Here is an 18,817-nt window from a genome sequence, read left to right on the forward strand (position 1 = left end):
CACACATCCCTGTAATTTATCCAGTTGCAAACTATGCCAAAATATTTCACAGGACCCCACAGTTATCCACAAAGGAAAGATATTCAACATAAAGGGATCTTTCACTTGCTCATCTTCCAATGTGGTATATATCATTCAGTGTAAAAAATGTAATGAAGGATGCTATATTGGAGAAACAGGCCAGATGCTTAAGACAAGATTCAATTTACATAGACATCACATGAACAATACAGCCAGTAGGGCCCCCACCCCGGTGGGACAGCACTTCACAGAACCAGGACACTGTACCAGTGATTTCACAGTGAGAATACTGAAAGGTAACTTTAAAACCATACAAGAACGTAAGACCTTTGAAGTCAGAATGATTGAATATTTTAACACCCAACAGAAAGGACTTAACAAGGATCTGGGGTTCCTAGCCCATTATAAACCATAAAGCTGTATGTCTCTGTTAATCACCCCACCCCTCACCTATCCACACCCATCCTGTTAGAATATCAATGATATGCTTTGATGTCCCCATGCATACCTCCTACCCACCCCCATCCTCCCACCCTGTCAGACTGTCATAGTAATGCTTGAATGTTTTCACTTATATACACTGTCAGCTAGCACATTTGCTTATTTCCGATCTGACGAAGAAGGGCAACCTTAGAAAGCTAATCAAGAAATGTAGTTATGTCCAATAAAAAAGGTATCATCTTATTTTCTTTTCCATGTTTTATTTTGTTTGATTTCTATTGATAACCTTAAGAGTGGACTAACACGGCTACCACACTCCTCTACTTAAAATGGTAAAAAAAAAACCACGTATCCCGGGCTACCGAGAGACAAACCGGGCCCGGAGCAGGGCTGCTGCCCCTGCCCCCTTACCTTCCTGTGCCTGCTCCTCCCTCAGTCTGTTACTATCCTGTTCCTGTGTGCCGGGACACGGGTTATCATCAGGGCCACTGAGAGACTGGGCCAGGCCCAGGGCGAGGCTGCTCCTGGGGCTCCACCCCTGAGGCCACCGCTGCCCCCCCCCCCGAGACTGCCATGCCACAGTCCCCAGTCTCCACCTGCCTACTGTCCGCCACCGGGCTGGGCCCCTTGCATTCAAATCACAGTGCCTCAGCTCCGTGTGAAAGCGCAGCAGCGACAGATCGCCTCGCTTTGGGCCTTCCCTCCCTGTGTCCCACCCTCGCCGAAGTTACATCAGACAAGGGCGGGACACAGGGAGGGAAGGCCTGAAGGGAGGTGATCTGCCACTGCTGCGCTTTCACACGGAGGTGAGGCGCTGTGATTTGAATGCAGGAGGCCCGAGCCGGTGGCGGACGGTCGACGGAGCCACGGACGGGTGAGACCAGGGACTGCAGCGTCGGGCCCGGGGAATTTTGTCCCCCCCTGCCCCCCCTCTTGGCGTCCCTGGTTATCATGTTTACGCAATCACCCGGGTCCCAACATCTAGGTGCCAATATTTCCACCAGCTCTAGGGATGGTATAAAATGTCAGCATCGTTACTGCCACTTCCACTAATATTCTGTATAGAAAAGCAGGCACCTCTTTTCTTTATACAATGTGCCTGATTACCCTCTTACCTAGGTGCCTTGTTATAGAATTACCTTCTAAGAGCAGAGGTAATGAAGGTTTGTCCATCAAACTTTGAGAGTTACCTGGGTTACTATATCATAGCAACATAGTAAGTGATATATAGTAATATAGTAAATGATGGCAGATAAAGACCTGAATGGTTCATCCAGTCTTCCCAACAAGAAACTCATTTTACATGGTATGTGATACTTTACATGTATATCCAAGTTTGATTTGTCCTTGCCTTTCTCAGGGCACAGACTGTAAAAGTCTGCCCAGCACTGTTCTTGTACTAAACGTTCTGAAGCTAACATCGAAGCCCCTTAAAATTTACACTCCAACCCATCCGTATCTATTCAGTTACGATTATGATCAGAGCATAGACTGTAGAAGTCTACCTAGCACCGGTTTTGCTTCCCAATTACTGGCGGCGCCACCCAATCTAAGATGCCGTAGATCCATTCCTTCTAAACAGGATTTGTGTGATGGCAGGCAAAGACCTGAATAGTCTATCCAGTCTGGTCAACAATCACACACATTATCAATTCATGATTAAACCAACATTGAATGTGGTATAAAATATTTGATGAATCTTCCAAAGTCAGCATTGCCAACAATATTGCTTGATAAGGCAATAGTATTTCACTCGGTTTCTATGAGGCACTGCTGCATGTCAAACACACAAGATGCAAAGGTCTTATAGTGAGAGGATGCACCACAAAGAATAAAGGAACAGCAATCCATATGATTGTTGTAAAAAGAACCAAAAAGTAGGGCAGGAGTGGCACTTCTAAAAAACACAAGGGTGATGAGATGATTCTTGTATATGGTGTTTATTAAAGATATACCAAAATGACTTGACACAGCGGCCATGTTTTGGCCCATAGGCATTTGCTCATAACAACTCAACACAACGGCTGTGTTTCGGCTAATAGGCACCTGCCCAAAATGACTCAACACAGCGGCCATGTTTTGGCCCATAGGCACTTGCTCAAAACAACTCAACACAGTGGCCATGTTTCGGCCAATAGGCAATTACTCAAAATGACTCAACACAGCGGCCATATTTTGGCCAATAGGCACCTGCCCAAAACGACTCAACACAGCGGCCATGTTTTGGCCCATAGGCACTTACTCAAAATGACTCAACACAGCAGCCATTTTTCGGCCAATAGGCACCTGCCCAAAATGATTCAACACAGCAGCTGTGTTTCAGCCAATATGTGCCTGCCCAAAATGACTCAATGCAGCGGCCATGTTTTGGCCCATAGGCACCTGCTCCAAAATGACTCGACACAGCGGCCATATTTCAGCGCATAGGCACCTGCTCCAAAACGACACAGCAGCTGTGTTTCGGCACATAGGCATCTGATCCAAAATGACTTGGCACATAGGCACTTGCTCCAAAATCTCTCGACACAATGGCGCCTGCTCCAAAACGACTCAACACAAAGGCCGTTTTGACGTATCTTTAATAAACATCATATATAAGAATCATCTCGTCTCCCTTGTGTTTTTTTTGAAGTGCCACGCCTGCCCTACGTTTAGGGTTCTTTTTGCAAAGGTCTTACAACATTACAATACAGCATAATTTGTTGATTTCAGGGACAGTGTGTGACAGCTGCCATGACATAACAATAACTGTTGGAAGAGGTGAAGTGCTCTCTTACATTTGAACACTAATTGCCAGTCATCATCAAGCAAACTTCTGAAAATCTCAGGATTTACAGTTTGAGAATGTGAAGAAAAATCTTTGGTTTCTAGAGGGTGTGCTTTTGCTGTGACATATATAATAGGGATGTGCACAAGGCAAAACATTTTGGATCATTTCTGGTTTGTTAGCGCTTTTTTCCCAATTTTCAGACTTTTTTTTTTCATTTGCTTCACATGCACTAATCAGCTTAATATGTTACTTTTTAGGTTAATCTGCTATAAACTGATTTAGGATCCTACATTTCTTAAGACACACTAATGCACTGAATGCATACTTACAAACACACATCCCTTTGGTATCACTTTGCACATGTTTTGAGGCAGCAAAAGTGTAGGAAACACAGTGAAGGACAGAACAAAATTAAGAAAGCGAACAGTCAGTTTTCACATACCAATAATTTTTTTTATTACCAGAAAAAAATATTTAGAAAATGAAGAGACTGAGAAAATCTATTGCTTTTTCCATCCATGTTATGGTCTGAGTTTCCATTCATGCTACAAGCCAAGGATGTTATCCTAATACCAAGACTGGAAGAACTATGACTACAGCATCGAATAACACATGGGATGTTATGTATGCAAACCAGTTGGTATTATGTCTCTCCCACTGTATATTCAAAACGGTCCAAGAATGTGACTCAGAGATCCAAATTCAGTCAGTAATGTTGGACATATTTATATCTTCACCATGCTACTGTAGGCTGCAACTTTAGGCTTGCCCTGGTGAAAGAAGAATCCACTTTCTGCTCATGAATTAGTCATGTTTTATTTCCGTAATACAAAGAGTAAGATCCTTAAATGCAAGTCACGTAAATAAAGAGGCATCATAAATTTGGGAGAGAGTTTTTACTGGTCATTTTAATCTGCATTAAAAGCAGGAGGTAAGAGTGGGGCAGATGCTGGTACCACCATGTAGCAGTGGGATAAATTTGTCTTTCCACATCTGACCGTAATAGCATCTTTCCGTCTGTTGGAACAATTCAAACGGCAAGAAGCACATAGCAGCTGGATCTCTGTACTGCTAGGTGTTTAAATCACAGAAATCAAGTACATGGTAAAACTGGCACATTGTCTAGAACAACAATTGGTAATACCCAGTGAGCATAAGGGCATGAGAGGGCAATCAGTGTCTGTACATCATCCCACTTACCAACATGGCAACAGTGCAACATATGATGCAAATTATTTCTTCACTGTTCTAGATCTCGTTTGTCCCACAAAACTCTTGTGTTCCTTAATACTAACCTGTGTCATTCGGGATCAGTGCTACTATGGAGTAACTGTATTTTAAACACATAACCCTATTTTTCTGCTCTGCTTTTCAGCCCCTACTAACCTATGGTCCTGCAATGAGCCTCTGCACATGGCCTCACATCATTCTCATCCACCACTGGCGTCATTTTCTCTTACTCTCCACAGGTGGAAATTCAGTATTTGCTCTTCATACGTGCAGCAAAGCAGAGGAAGAACCATGAAAGAGCGGAACCTTTGAGTACTCACACAGAGACTAGACCCTGCAGTAGTGGGGACAGTAAGTTGTGCTAGATGTTCTGGGTAAGGTAGACGGGATACGTTTCCTTTTATGACTTAACAGTACTAGTCTTTTCTCTGTACAAGCTCCCTTTTTTCAGTATGAGCATCCCCCATAAATATTTGACCATATTTCCGTAGCATATCTCAAGCTCCATTTTTGCTTGAAAATCCGCAGGCACAAACTTGGGCATGGTGGAGACAGAATGATGTTTGCGATCAACAGAAGCATCATATCTGGAATATAATACTTTTGCAATTATGTCAACATTCTGGTGAAAACACTGATTTGCTTACACTATAACAGGTTTTTTTTTTTTTAATCTGCAGGAACTTCTGCCTGGAAAAGATCATCACCCCCTCTCATTGGATGTCTGAATGGTAGTCAATGATGCTAATCCATAACATACCTTCATTATATCAGTAAGCATTTGGGGGTAAGTCTATAACTTGGCTCTTTGATTTATGCACCACAATGGAACACACTTACCACCAGTTCTATAATGGCTTCAGGGCACTGTTCCCTTTAAGCTGAGCGGGGGTCCTCAATTTACAGTCCTGCCAGTGTAGGGTGCTGTTTCACTCTCGCTCAGCTTCAGAGTGTGCCTAAGCCATTGTAGAACACTAGGATAGAGGTGTGTTAATGTACTGAAACTTAGACGCACCCACTTACGGCAGGTCAAATGGCTGGTGCACCGTGCAATGTACACAACTGATAGCATTCTATAAGTTGTGCACATTGCTTGGTGACACACCCATGGCTCGCCCATGTGCTGCCCCCTTGTGGTTATACGCTAAGCAATGTTGGCATGCAATTTATAGAGTAGTGCCTAGTACTTACTCACCTAAATGCAAATTATTAGTGTCAATGATATGCGTAAGTGATAGTATTCTATAACTTATGCATGTATTTGATGCTCAACGTTAGGTGCTAGTTTACAGAATTGCCCTTTTAGGGGTAAATTCTATAAATGGCACCTACCAAATCAGCACTGAAACAAAAACCCTTAAGTAGTACTCTATAAACTGCGCCTAAAATTCAGTGTGGTTTATAGAATACACGCTTAAGCAGACAGTTGCAAGTAAATTTAGGCATGGCCGTTTGCACCAATGAAAACGTGGTGCAAATGCCTGTGCATAAATTTACACATGGAGCACCATTATTTTGTAATTATATGCATAACTGAAAGCCATGCCCACATTCCGCCCCGAAATGCCCATGACACTCCCATTTCCATGACCCTTTTTTTTTTGTCCGCACATAAATTTTAGGCGTGGATCCTGCACCTAACTTTATACACATTGGTCTCAATTAAATCTAATTAGTGCCAATAATTGCTAGTTAAAAAGCCAATTATTGGCAATAATTGGCTTGGTATTCAATCAAATTGCATGCGCAAAACGGGAACACGCCTAAATTTGCACATGCAATTTTTGGTGACCTTTACAGAATCAGGGGTTTAATGTCTCTTTAATAGACATTTGGTTCTAATGGCTAGTATTGCAACAGGAATGGAATATGCACTAATAATTTAATATCAACAATATTTACAGATCGATTCCAAGAATTAACTATTCAAAAAAATATATATAACAATCACACTGGTTGGTTCACATGGATGATGTAGAGAGTGTAGGTGATGGTGAGCACAAATTGCGTTGAAGGGTTGGTGGTACATGTATGGTTTGGCAGCACCTCTTTTTATAGCATTTGAATCAACTGGGCTGGAGAGACTGATGCTGAAACAATGGCACATTCTGCAAAATGCAACCCTTGTAGTTGCCAGGTGCACTCAAACCTTCTCTTATCTGTTATGAAATAGTTTCAAGAATGCTGGGAAAACATAGGTACCAGTTACTGTCTTGGTCTCACTTACTGAAGCATAAAGAACGCATTAGAGAGATTTAAGGGTCTGTGCATGGCCATGCGTCCCCTGCCTAGGGGAGTTTACAGCGTGGCTCATTCAGATGCTTGTGGATGCCAACAGACATATCCCAAGAAGTGTAATTTTCATGTGATCCTCTGATAAACTTGTCAACAGATTTTGGCACCCAACTCTTAAGATGTATTTCCTAGAACAATACAGGAAATTTGATAAACATCATTTTTCTTTCCCTGTTCACTGGATGGCTTGCGGTCATAAACAGTCCCTGCAGAGAGCCACTTGCCCCTTGCGATAGTCTCGACATGGGCATAGACGCTGATATTTAGAATTGTACCCAGCACAACTGAACAGTAGAGAATCCTTCTGGAGGAAGCACTCCTTGTTATTTTCGGCAAATGCTGGGTAAAGATGGTTCATTTCAGACTCTGCACTGTTACAGCGGATGTTGAACCTAGAGAAAGAGGCAACAGACTGGCAGGTTAGCGTATCCATCACCATGTGGATAATTTTCAAACTGTTTTGTATAAAAATGCATGCTAGCAGGGAAAAGCATACTCATAGTGTCATATAAAACTAATTCTATAAGGTGCCAATTGCATGTGCGACTCATGTTGGGGGGTTTCGTCTCCTGCTGTCTTTTGGCTTTCACTTTTCCATCTACTGTTTGTCGTTAGAGGTGCCGGCGAATGAGCGGATCGCTGTGCCGGTTGTCATGGGGGCTGGAGTGGACGGTTGGAGGGGTGGATTACAGCTTTATTACCACCATGCAGGGTCGGCATGGTCTGTCCAGACGATTCACCTCGTTCCCAGACATTGAAGGCAAACTTTCTCTCAACTAGTCTCGAAGGTACTATCACAGCTCTCTATTATAAACTGTCCTGCTGAAAGCTGTTAAACCACTCACAATCATCTCAGCTTCAGGAATCTACCTCAGACCAGCCTATCTCGGATAACCTACTCCTAGGATTCATCATATAACCACCAGTCCTTCCTAATAACATCTTCATAGACCATTTTAGACTCTCTTGCCCTTTCCCTCTCTTCTTCTTCCTTTGTTCCTTCTATCCTATCTCATTTGATTGTAAATGTATAACAACTGATCTGGTGACCGCCTTATCATTACATTGTAAGCCACTTTGAGCCTGCACACCTGTGGGAAAAGGTGGGAGATAAATGTACTAAATAAATAAATGTGCAAGTTATAGAATAATATTTGTGTTTACAAATGTTAAGTGCTATGCATTATTCTAGAACATGCAATATAGGGTGGTGGTGGAAGTAGCGATTTAATCACATATACTGGCAATCACAACTCCCACTGCTTTGTAAAAGGGATGGTATGTACTCTCACAGTATAATCAAACATTATATGTCACTTGTGACTAGTGGGTGGGGGGGTGGGGGGAAGCCTCAAGGTGCCTGGATCACAATGATATCACAAGCAACAATTGATCCTGTTGACCAATCGCTTGGTCTTAAGAGGATCCGCTCCTCACTGGATCACAATGATATCACAAGCAACAATTGATCCTGTTGACCAATCGCTTGGTCTTAAGAGGATCCGCTCCTCATCATGGGCAAAAAACCACCCCAAAGTCTCAAATGAAAAACAAAGGAGGAAAAGTACAGGGAAACTCCCTCATTAGTCCTCAATATAGGTTGCTGCTACGCGTCTACCAACTCTTCACATATACAATTCAAAAAGAAGATGAATGGCGAACCACTTAGCTCTTTGATGGTCTTTCATATACACAGTTGCCACAGCTTCCTCGTCATAAGTTCATAAGTATTGCCATACTGGGAAAGACCAAAGGTCCATCAAGCCCAGCATCCTGTTTCCAACAGTGGCCAATCCAGATCACAAATACCTGGCAAGATCCCCAAAAAGTACAAAACATTTTATACTGCTTATCCCAGAAATAGTGGATTTTCACCAAGTCCATTTAATAACGGTCTATGGACCTTTCCTTTAGGAAGCCGTCCAAACCTTTTTTAAACTTCGCTAAGCTAACTGCCTTTACCACATTCTCTGGCAACGAATTCCTGAGTTTAATTACATGTTGAGTGAAGAAACATTTTCTCCGATTCGTTTTAAACTTACTACATTGTAGCTTCATCGCATGCCCCCTAGTCCTAGTATTTTTGGAAAGCGTAAACAGACGCTTCATATCTACCCATTCAACTCAACTCCACTCATTATTTTATAGACCTCTATCATATCTCCCCTCAGCCACCTTTTCTCCAAGCTGAAGAGCCCTAGCCGCTTTAGCCTTTCCTCATAGGGACGTTGTCCCCTCCTTTGTTTTTCATTTGAGACTTTGGGGTGGTTTTTTTGCCCATGATGAGGAGCGGATCCTCTTAAGACCAAGTGACTGGTCAACAGGATCAATTGTTGCTTGTGAGATCGTTGTGATCCAGGCACCTTGAGGCTTTTTCCCCCCACTAGTCACAAGTGACATATAATGTTTGATTATACTGTGAGAGTACATACCATCCCTTTTACAAAGTAGTGGGAGTTGTGATTGCCAGTATATGTGATTATTCTATAACATACCCATCAACATCTCTCAAGTCCCAAGTTGGGTGCCGTTTATAGAACGGTGCTTAGCACTCGGACCTGCACTCAATTTTGGGCGTGAACTGAAACCTGGTGTAAATTAGGCACAGATGCGCCTTATTCTGTAACACTGCATGCAAATTCTAGGAGCACCTCTGTCCTCCCAGGGCCATGCCCCCTTTTCCGATCCATGCAGAAACTTTGTGTGTGCCTAGGAAGGTGCATATGTAAATTCAAACTGTTGCCAATTAGCGCCAATAATTGATTGTTACTGCCCAATTATTGACTCTAATATTCAATTAAATTGCACGTGCAGTTTGGCCGTGCACACAATGTTGAGCACCATATACAGAATTTGGGGATTAGCATCTAAGTTGGAGGGGCGCACATGTGGGCGAAGAGTGGGTAGGTTATAGGCATAGCTCTGAGTCACTTATAAACTACTTTAAGTTGCACATGCATCAGGGCACAATTAGGTGCCAACAGTTACAGCTGCCATTGACATGGCATAACTGTTGGCACTTAACTTTAGGTGTGCCGATGCTGACATGCTCATCTATATATATAATTCGCACCTCCAACGTTCTGAAGCTGACTCCGTGGCAGCGTGGCAGTGAAGCCGTGTAGTGTTCGTAGGGTTCGTAATCGCACTCCCGATCACTGCCCCGCCCTCGAGGGAACACTGTGGTTTCGCTTCTGTTTCTGCAGTTCCTGTGGTCCTGCCCTTCTGCAAACAGGAAATGAAGGCGGGACCAGAGGAACAGCTGAAACAATCGGCGTCTGTACTTGCTGCACTTCAGTGTTGCCGGACGAGCAGGAGGTAAAACTTCCTCCTTGCTGTCGGAGGCCACAGAGACAGAGGGAGGAAGGCCCTGGCTGGCGGAAATGGGAGGAGGATGGGGCGCAGACATCAGAGTACAGGGGCCCAGATAGAGGGGGGGGGTCCTGAGATGAGAGAGGGGGGAGGGGGGTTCCTGAGACGATGGGGGGGGGGGGGTCCTGAGACGAGCAGGGAGGGGGTAGAGAAGGGGGGAGAACATTAATGGTAGAAGGTCATTACCTTGCTAGCGCCTGTTTCATTTCAATGAGAAACGGGCTTTTTTTTACTAGTATTCTATAATGGAATCTTGGCACCAAGAAGCCATTATAAACATGGCACTAAGAAAACAGCATTTAGATGCATAGAGCAGTGCCACTTGAGGCGGGAGCCTCAAGTGGCACTCTTCTCAGGCGGCATCTCTCCCCTTCTGTTCCTTCTCCAACCCCCTTCCTCAAACTTACGTTTTTGGGTTTGTTTTTTTGAAAGGCAGTAGCATAGGCTACCCTGCCCCTTCTTTCTACTAAGACCCACCTCCAAGGAAATAGGAAGTTACTTCAGAGAAGCGGGTGGAGTAGAGAGAAGGGGCAGGGACCAGCGGCAGGGCAGCCTATGGGAATCGCTGTTGCCGCTGTTGCCGCCACCTTTAAAAAAAAAAAAAAAAGGGTAAGTTCGAGGAAGGGGGTTGGGGAAGGAACATAAGGAGGGAGAAGTCAGTTCGTGGTGGGGGGGAAGCGGCAGAAGAGGACCCGAGGCTGCAGCTCATTCCTTGCCTCGGCGGCAGATTGTGTTGGGCTGCCCCTGTGCATAAATCTTAGCACAGAATTGCCACTTATGTGTGTACTTGTATCTAAGGGGGGGGGGGGGGGGAAGAAAGTGTTCTGTGGACAGGGTTGGGGCAGGGTTTTGAACTACATCCATATGTATTTTTAGTCAGAAATTGTATTTGCATAAATTAGAAAATGCATATGAGTTCCCTCTTTGAGCTAATTTTCAAAGTAAAAACATGCACACACTTTTAGTTTGAAAATCCAGCAAAATCTGTGGAGTGAAAACCACATGAGCACATTTGACCTATGTGAGCAGTTATAACATTTTCCTCATGTGTTTCTATCACCTTGATGGAAATGGAGTGCAACCTTTGTAAATGGAATCCAAAATCTGATGGACAGCTGAGCTATATATAGATGGGGGGGTTATAGATGGGTTAAGTAGCATTTATACAGGAAGGGCGGTAGATCAAAATTCAATAAACTATAAAACAAACATGGAAGCAGTGATTTTGGTAAAGCCAGATTTTAAGAAGGCCATTTCCTGCAGGAAAGAGAGACATTTCCTTTTTACCCGCTGAGGTAAAAGGGGGCCTCGGCATGCATGATAAACATGCGTTGATGTCAGCGCAGACCCCCTTTTGCCGTCAGTTGATAAAAGCGGCCCTAATTTGGGGGATTTTGTTGTTATAACAACTAGATTACATTTATTATGCATGGCTTTCTGTTTGGCCTTTTTGTTCGTTAGACACTTCTTTTCTGTAAAGAAAATTGTTAAAATGTATTTAAAAATGAAAACAAAACAGAACTGATTAAATTGAACTGGCGGAGGCAGGTGTAATGTTATGGGAAGGTCAGCAGTTTCTTAATGAGGCATTGGGGGGGGGGGTGTAATGGGTGTTATTGTACTTGGGGACTAAGGAGTGGGAGGATGAGTGGGTGAGTTGGATAATGGTATTTCATTATTAAAATGTGAACATGCTTCGAGCTAATTGGTGAGGTGTACAATCAGTTATTGGAGATAAATAAATAGAATAATTGAAGACAATGGAATTTACCATCTCACCCTGAACAAGATCAGTTTGTAAGAAATTTAGTCCAATGGCATTCTGAGGTGATGTCTCCAATGTAGCCAATGAAGGATCGGCTAATCACATTCATAAAATAAAGACATGAAAAGCTCCGGCACCTGAACTTAACTGCAAAGCATAATTAACGTAGCAATTTTGCTGCCAAAATCAGATTGTCTGAACAAGTTGCAGGATTAGAGAAAACCTGTATAAATCAGACATCTCTGTTTTGATCGCAAATAAGCAACTTATGTTTCCTCATTAATGCACTAGCATTCTCTCTCCACCACCTCCTTCTGGCACAGCCCCAGGGGAAGCAACAGTTAGCCTGGAAAAATAAATGTCATGTTTTCAGCCCAGCTGTGTGATTCTACTACGTACAGTGTACACAGTTCATAGAAATTCACATTTATTGTTGAGCTGCTGAAGAAAACTCTGTGTGACTGACAGATTTGTCCAAATATTTGTCAGGTTCCATCAGGGTGCCTTATGAAGAACACCTGAATTACTTTGCTTAAGGTAGACAGTTCAGTGCGCTGGAAAGCAATGAAGGGAACACATGGGCTTAAGAGGATAGAAAAATGCTCTATTGGAAGAGGATTCACAGAGGGAAATGAATCCCTAATTCGTTCGTGTCATAGGAGTGGCTTGGTCCGTGCATGGTACCTGCAGTCAAATAACTGCTGTTCAGTTTACAAAAGGTACTGATTTTGCTAATTTGATTACGGGGAACATATTAATAAGCCTCTCCTGGGCACTGACCATGGTATGCTGGCTACACACTTGAATTCGCAAGTTACTGCAGCCCACTGCATGTTTTCTTGTGTGAGATCTCAATGGCGAATGCTGATATTCAACCACATTATCACCTTGTATTTGTTTCTCTACCGGACTAGGCGAATGCCTTTACGGTACTATGTAAGCCACATTGAACCTGCAAATAGGTGGGAAAATGCGGGATACAAATGTAACAAATAAAAATAAATAAAATAAAAATTCACTAGCGTTAAGAACCTAAGAACATACTGGCAAGCCGATGATCAGACACCCCGTGCTGTTCCAAACAGCGCTCTAAAAATAGCACTGGAACAGCATGTGGCTATAACGCCCCTATGATCAAAGCTAATGGAATGCAAATGTATGCATGCTATTAGCTCTGATCATAGGTGTACTTCTGCAGGAGGATTGTGCCTGGGCATGCACCCAAGGCACAATCGTCCCACAAAGTCAAAAGCCCAAACCTGTCAAACAGCAGAAGAGGTTTCACAGGTCCAGGATTTTCTCCTGGACCTGTCAAACCTAAGCCTGCCTCCCCATACACAAGGTCCGGTGGACCTCCAGGCCTTCCACCCCCCAAACACTAAAGAACCCTGGTGGTCTGGTGGGACTGCTACTTTTCCCCCCCCCCCCCCCCACATTGAAAAAAATGCCTGATGGTCAAGTGAGACCGCTACTCCCCCTCCAACATAAAAAAAAAATGGCCTCCCTTCCTCCGTCCCTCCTGTCACCCTTGCCCGCGGCCTACCTTGTCCATAGTTGGAGGAGGGAGGGACTAGCATTCCCGCGCTCCTCTTCAAGCACCTCCTCAAAATGGCAGTGCCCTGCCCAGTGTATCATGGGATGCACAGGGCGTGGCACAACTTCCATATAAGGGCTAAGCTCTGCCCACCGGACCTCCAGGTCTCATGTTTTTGGGGGAGACTTAGGTTTGACAGGTCCAGTGGCATTCCTAGGAGGGCTGACACCCGGGGCGGATCGCCGAGGCGCCCCGCCCCCCGGGTGCAGTGCAACCCTCCCTCCCCTGGCGAAAGGACAGCCCCAGCGAAGGAAACCCCCCCGGGTGCACGCCGCTGGGGGGGGGTGCTGCGCGCCTGCCCGCTTCGTTCGTTTCCATGCTCCCTCTGCCCTGGAACAGGAAGTAACCTGTTCCGGGGCAGAGGGAGCACAGAACGAACATAGCGGACAGGCGCGTGGCACCCCCCCCCCCAGCGGCGTGCACCCGGGGCGGACCGCACCCACCGCCCCCCCTTAGGAACGCCACTGGACAGGTCCGAGAGAAAATCCCATTCGTCCCTTGCTGGCAAACCCTAACGCCAGCCTTGTTTGGCGTGCTACCCACTGATCATTATGGAGGAATGCGGGAGACTCTCATTTGGATGCAATTTGCGATAAAAGCCGGCGAGCTTGTCGTTTCACATGCTCACCGGCTCTGATCCTGGGGTGCAGGCTAACACGGACGCTAATCTAGCGCTAATGGCCTCTACGCGCCTGCGTTTGCTTCTCATCATCGGGGCCTGGGACAGACCAAAGGTCCATCATGCCCAGTATCCTATTTCCAACAGTGGCCAATCCAGGTCCCAAGTATCCTAGATATAAGCAGTAGATATGTTGGCCTCTTATGTCCCTTTTCATTCTGCTTGATTATTATCAGGTCAATATTCAGCCAGTGGGACTGCTGCTGGCTAATTTAGATCTGGATATTCAGGCCCCAGTGCTCAAAACTCCAGCGCTGTTCCAAATAGCACCGTAAAAATACTGCCGGAACAACGCAGAAAAACAACGCCTTAATGGTCAATGCTAATGAGATGCAAATATAGGCACACTCATAGCGTTGAGCATTAAGGAGTTTGGCAAGAGGATTGTGTTTGGCGCATACACAGAATAGTTCTGTGTTAAGCTTGGCTCCAGTGCGTATGCGCCTGGTGAAAACCTAAATATGAAGCACTCATTGGTGTTTATTTTCTGCAGCCTAAATATAAGCATTTTTAATTTTGTTCAGCTTGGACACCTATATTTAGATGCAGGAAACAGACACCAATGTATGCTTTCACTGGCCATTTAATTTTTTTTTTTAGCATGAATGCTTTAAATTTAGACGTAGGAAAGAGATGCTAATATGTGGGGTCTGCTGTTTCTCACAACCAGCGCTTAAGGGCTTTCACGGGCTTCCTTCTGCTTCCAAAAGCAATAAAAACCAGCAGAGTTTGCAGAAAGAATCATAGTAACATAGTAAATGACGGCAGATAAAGACCTATATGGCCCATCCAGTCTGCCCAACAAGATAATTTCATTTTAAATGGTATGTGATACTTTATATCTGAGTTTGATTTGTCCTTGCCTTTCGCAGGGCACAGACCATAGAAGTCTGACCAGCACTGTTCCTGCACTAAAAGTTCTTGAAAATTCTGGAATCCTAAAGAGTTACAAGATTCTGGAATCTCAATTAGTAGCAACATTCCATATAGAACCCTAAAGAGTAACATAGTAACACAGAAAAATGAGGGCAGATAAAGACCTGTATGGTCCATCCAGTCTGCCCAACAAGATAAACTCATTTTACATGGTATGTGATACTTTATATGTATACCCGAGTTTGATTTGTCCTTGCCTTTCGCAGGGCACAGACCGTAGAAGTCTGACCTGCACTGTTCCTGCACTAAAAGTTTTTGAAAATTCTGGAATCCTAAAGAGTTACAAGATTCCGGAATCTCAATTAGTAGCAACATTCCATATAGAACCCTAAAGAGTAACATAGTAACATAGAAAAATTACGGCAGATAAAGACCTGTACGGTCCATCCAGTCTGCCCAACAAGATAAACTCATTTTACATGGTATGTGATACTTTATATGTATACCCGAGTTTGATTTGTCCTTTTTCAGGGCACAGACTGTAGAAGTCTGCCCAGCACTGTTCTTGTACTAGGTTCTGAAGCTAACATCGAAGCCCCTTAAAATTTACACTCCAGCCCATCCCTATCTATTCAGTCACGATCAGGGCATAGACCGTAGAAGCCTGCCCAGTTCCCATTTGGTTTCCAATTACCGGCGTCGCCACCCAATCATGAGAGAAGCATAAGGATCATGGGAAATCCCTTCTTCCAACACCCTAAAGCCTACTCTGACCTGGCGTTAGTTTTTTTCAGCAATAAGGCAGGTTTTTTTTTGGGGGGGGGGGGGTGCTCTTTTCTGAGCATTGGGGAGGAATACAAAATGACCTCGCCCTCATTAACATGAGCTTGACTACATTACATAAGCATCGCCATGCTGGGACAGACCAAGGGTCCATCGAGCCCAGCACCCTGTCACTGACAGCGGCCAAAAGAACAAGCCATTTGTCCCGCCCATCCTAGAAATATTGTATTCCCTCGTCCATTCAATAACAATCTATGGCTTTTTCCTCCAGGAAGTAGCCCAACCCTTTTTTGAAGTCCGCTAAGTTAACCGCCTTAACCACCTTTTCCGGCAGCGAATTCCAGAGTTTAACTACGCGTTGAGTGAAGAAAAATTTCCTCCGATTCGTTTTAAATTGACCACACTGCAGCTTCATCGCATGTGCCCTTGTCCTAGTATGTTCATCTGCGTGTTCATTTGTTCCCGCGCTCCGGGCTTCTGAACATTCTGCACAGGTAATTCCGGACGCTAGTACAGCGCTATTGATCTCTAGTGCCCACGTTTACTTTTGAGCATGTGGCACTGAATATCTGGTGCCTGGAAGTAAAGGGCCAAACAAAACTGCTTTTTTTCAATTTAGGCAGAAAATGATGTTTTCCACTGAAATTGTCTGAAAGCATTTGGCCGAAACCAAAACTGCAGCCACAACTGATCATCTGGTTTTGGCCTAAACCGACACCTGAAGTTTGGTTGTGTGACTGTGAACCAGTGAGGGCCAAACCATTGCTAAATCCACAATGTCCAAGCCAGAAAATAATTTAAATAATATCTTTTACCTCAAAGCAAAATAGCCTCCACACACCTGGACCGCAGTTAATAAAAACTGAAACTAGAAGCCACAGTACTTTTATAGTGACTGACTTTGCGCCACACTCAGAGTGACAGCTGATATCATAACACCACAGAGAGGCTAATTCCTAAGGAGCCTATTATCCAAAATTTATAGACTAAAATTCCTGCTAATATTTTGTATCAAAAGTATTTATTTGGAGCACTATTACACAAGATCATAACTGCATTACTTGCAATCACAGTACCAAATAAATAAATAAAATAAAATAAGAATACTCCCCCAGGACTACCTTACAATCCATGGCAAGAACAATGCCCAAGTTATGGTAGACATTTTGAGAGTAGAGACAGAATGGGTAGGAGTAACTAGGGGTCGCTCCTACCCCAAACTACACCCTAGACCACCAGGGATTGTAAGATAGGCCCAGAGGGTTTACAGGTGGAAAGGAGACACTGGGGGGGGGGGGGGGAGGGGGGGGGAGTAGGAAGTGAGGGAGACAAATGTGTAAAGCACCAATTTTCAGCTTCCATCTAAAATACATGATCATTTTTGTCCAAAACTGAAAACATGTCAAAAAAATTGAAATAACCTTTTGGCCAAAACTGAAGCCAGGCAGAGGAAGGATCTTGGGGCAGTTTCAGTGCCATACCCGAAACCAAAACCAAATTCAGTTGACCTCTACATGGAAGTCACCTGGGTATGCCCGATATTTAGTGCAATACCTGCATAGCTAACCGGGCAAAGTTAGGAATGTTATTTGTGCAGTCCTACAAGCCCAGCTAGCTATGGGGTACCACTAGTGCCTGTGTAACTCCCAGATCCTTCCCCAGTCTTCCACCAGACCACCCAGGCAATTACTGGCAAGTGCCACAGCCTTTACACCAGATTTTCAGCTGCATTGTGCGGTTAAGTGCTACTGGAAATCCAGGGACAGCACACTCCCCTCTTCTGCCCAGTTAAACCATTCTGAATAACAAACTATGTTAGGATGAAGATGACAATGGTTACAATGGGATTTTATTTATTGCCCTTCTATGCATCTTTATGATTGAGATTATGCACCTATTACCCCAACCACAATTTGTTTGTTGAACAATTTATAGCTTAAAAATTTGAGACACATCTTTCACTGGCAGTATGCTCTTTGGAGGTAATATTATAAAACGTTTTGACTGTGTATATGCCAGGGTGGGGTGAATTCTATATATGGCACTGAAAAAAGAGTTATTCTATAAGCCATGCTTAAAGTTAGGCCCAGTCTGTACATTTGTCCATTAGATTGTAAGCTCTTTGAGCAGGGACTGTCCTTCTATGTTATACTGTACAGCGCTGCGTAACCATAGGCGTAGTTTGACTGTTTCATTTGGGGGGGCAAAGGAAGGGGCGGGGCATATTAGCATATTCATTTGCATATATGTATATGCAAATTATGCTAATATGGAGGAAGGAAGGGAGCAAGAGCTGGCTTTTTTGGGAATAACCAGTGTTCGTTTGACGATGGATAGCCACTGAATCGGAGAGGAAGCGGGTTTGGCGGCAGGCAGTGGTGTGCTGGTAAATGTTTAACAATAGACTCTCCCCCCCGGTCCCCCTCTGCGCCCCCCCCAAATTGCAGAGCTGGCTTTAGCCGGGGAGAGAGCCTGGGGGGGGGGGGGTGGTATAAATAAGTAAATATAAACTTTTAATGTTGAGCACCTGATTCTCAAAGTGAACATATTCCAAACACTATAATGAAAATAAAATAATTTTTTTCTACCTTTGTTGTCTGGTGACTGTTTTTCTGATCATGCTGGTCCAGTATCTGATTCTGCTGCTATCTGTCCTCTTAACTCAGTTTCCAGTGCTTCCTTTCCATTTATTTCTTTCCTTTCCTCCTTTCTTCTTCATTTCTGGTCCTCAGCTTCTGCCTATTTTCTTCATCTATGTGCAGTTTTTCTCCTCTCTTCTTTTTCCCTCATCTCATCTCCTTCCTCACTCTTTCCTCCCCTCCATCCATGTCCAGCATTTCTTTTCTCTCCCCTGCCCTCCATCCACCCATGTCCAGCGACCCTTCTCTCCCTTTGCCCTGCAAGCACCCATACCCAGCGACCCTCCTTTCCCCTTCCCCCATGCCCAGTGGCCCTCCTTTCCCCTGCCCTCCATCCACCCATGTCCAGCAG

The 18,817-nt window shown here is 44.3% G+C and overlaps 1 protein-coding gene across 3 annotated transcripts in view; it reads right to left on the reverse strand.

The window, feature by feature from the left end:
- Positions 1-6,229: 6,229 nt before the first annotated feature.
- The window catches only part of MGAT5B (alpha-1,6-mannosylglycoprotein 6-beta-N-acetylglucosaminyltransferase B), a 316,097-nt gene continuing 303,509 nt past the window's right edge, over positions 6,230-18,817 (reverse strand). For 2 of the 3 annotated variants that reach the window (XM_030208153.1, XM_030208154.1), the window contains exon 17: positions 6,230-7,149. In XM_030208153.1, coding sequence (XP_030064013.1) covers positions 6,951-7,149 — 199 coding nt within the window. In that variant the 3' untranslated portion in view covers positions 6,230-6,950. The remainder of the gene's footprint in view (positions 7,150-18,817) is intronic. The other variant, XM_030208155.1, reaches the window with a different exon arrangement.

This window comes from Microcaecilia unicolor, chromosome 6 (genome assembly GCF_901765095.1).
Source record: "Microcaecilia unicolor chromosome 6, aMicUni1.1, whole genome shotgun sequence".
Lineage (NCBI taxonomy): Eukaryota > Metazoa > Chordata > Amphibia > Gymnophiona > Siphonopidae > Microcaecilia > Microcaecilia unicolor.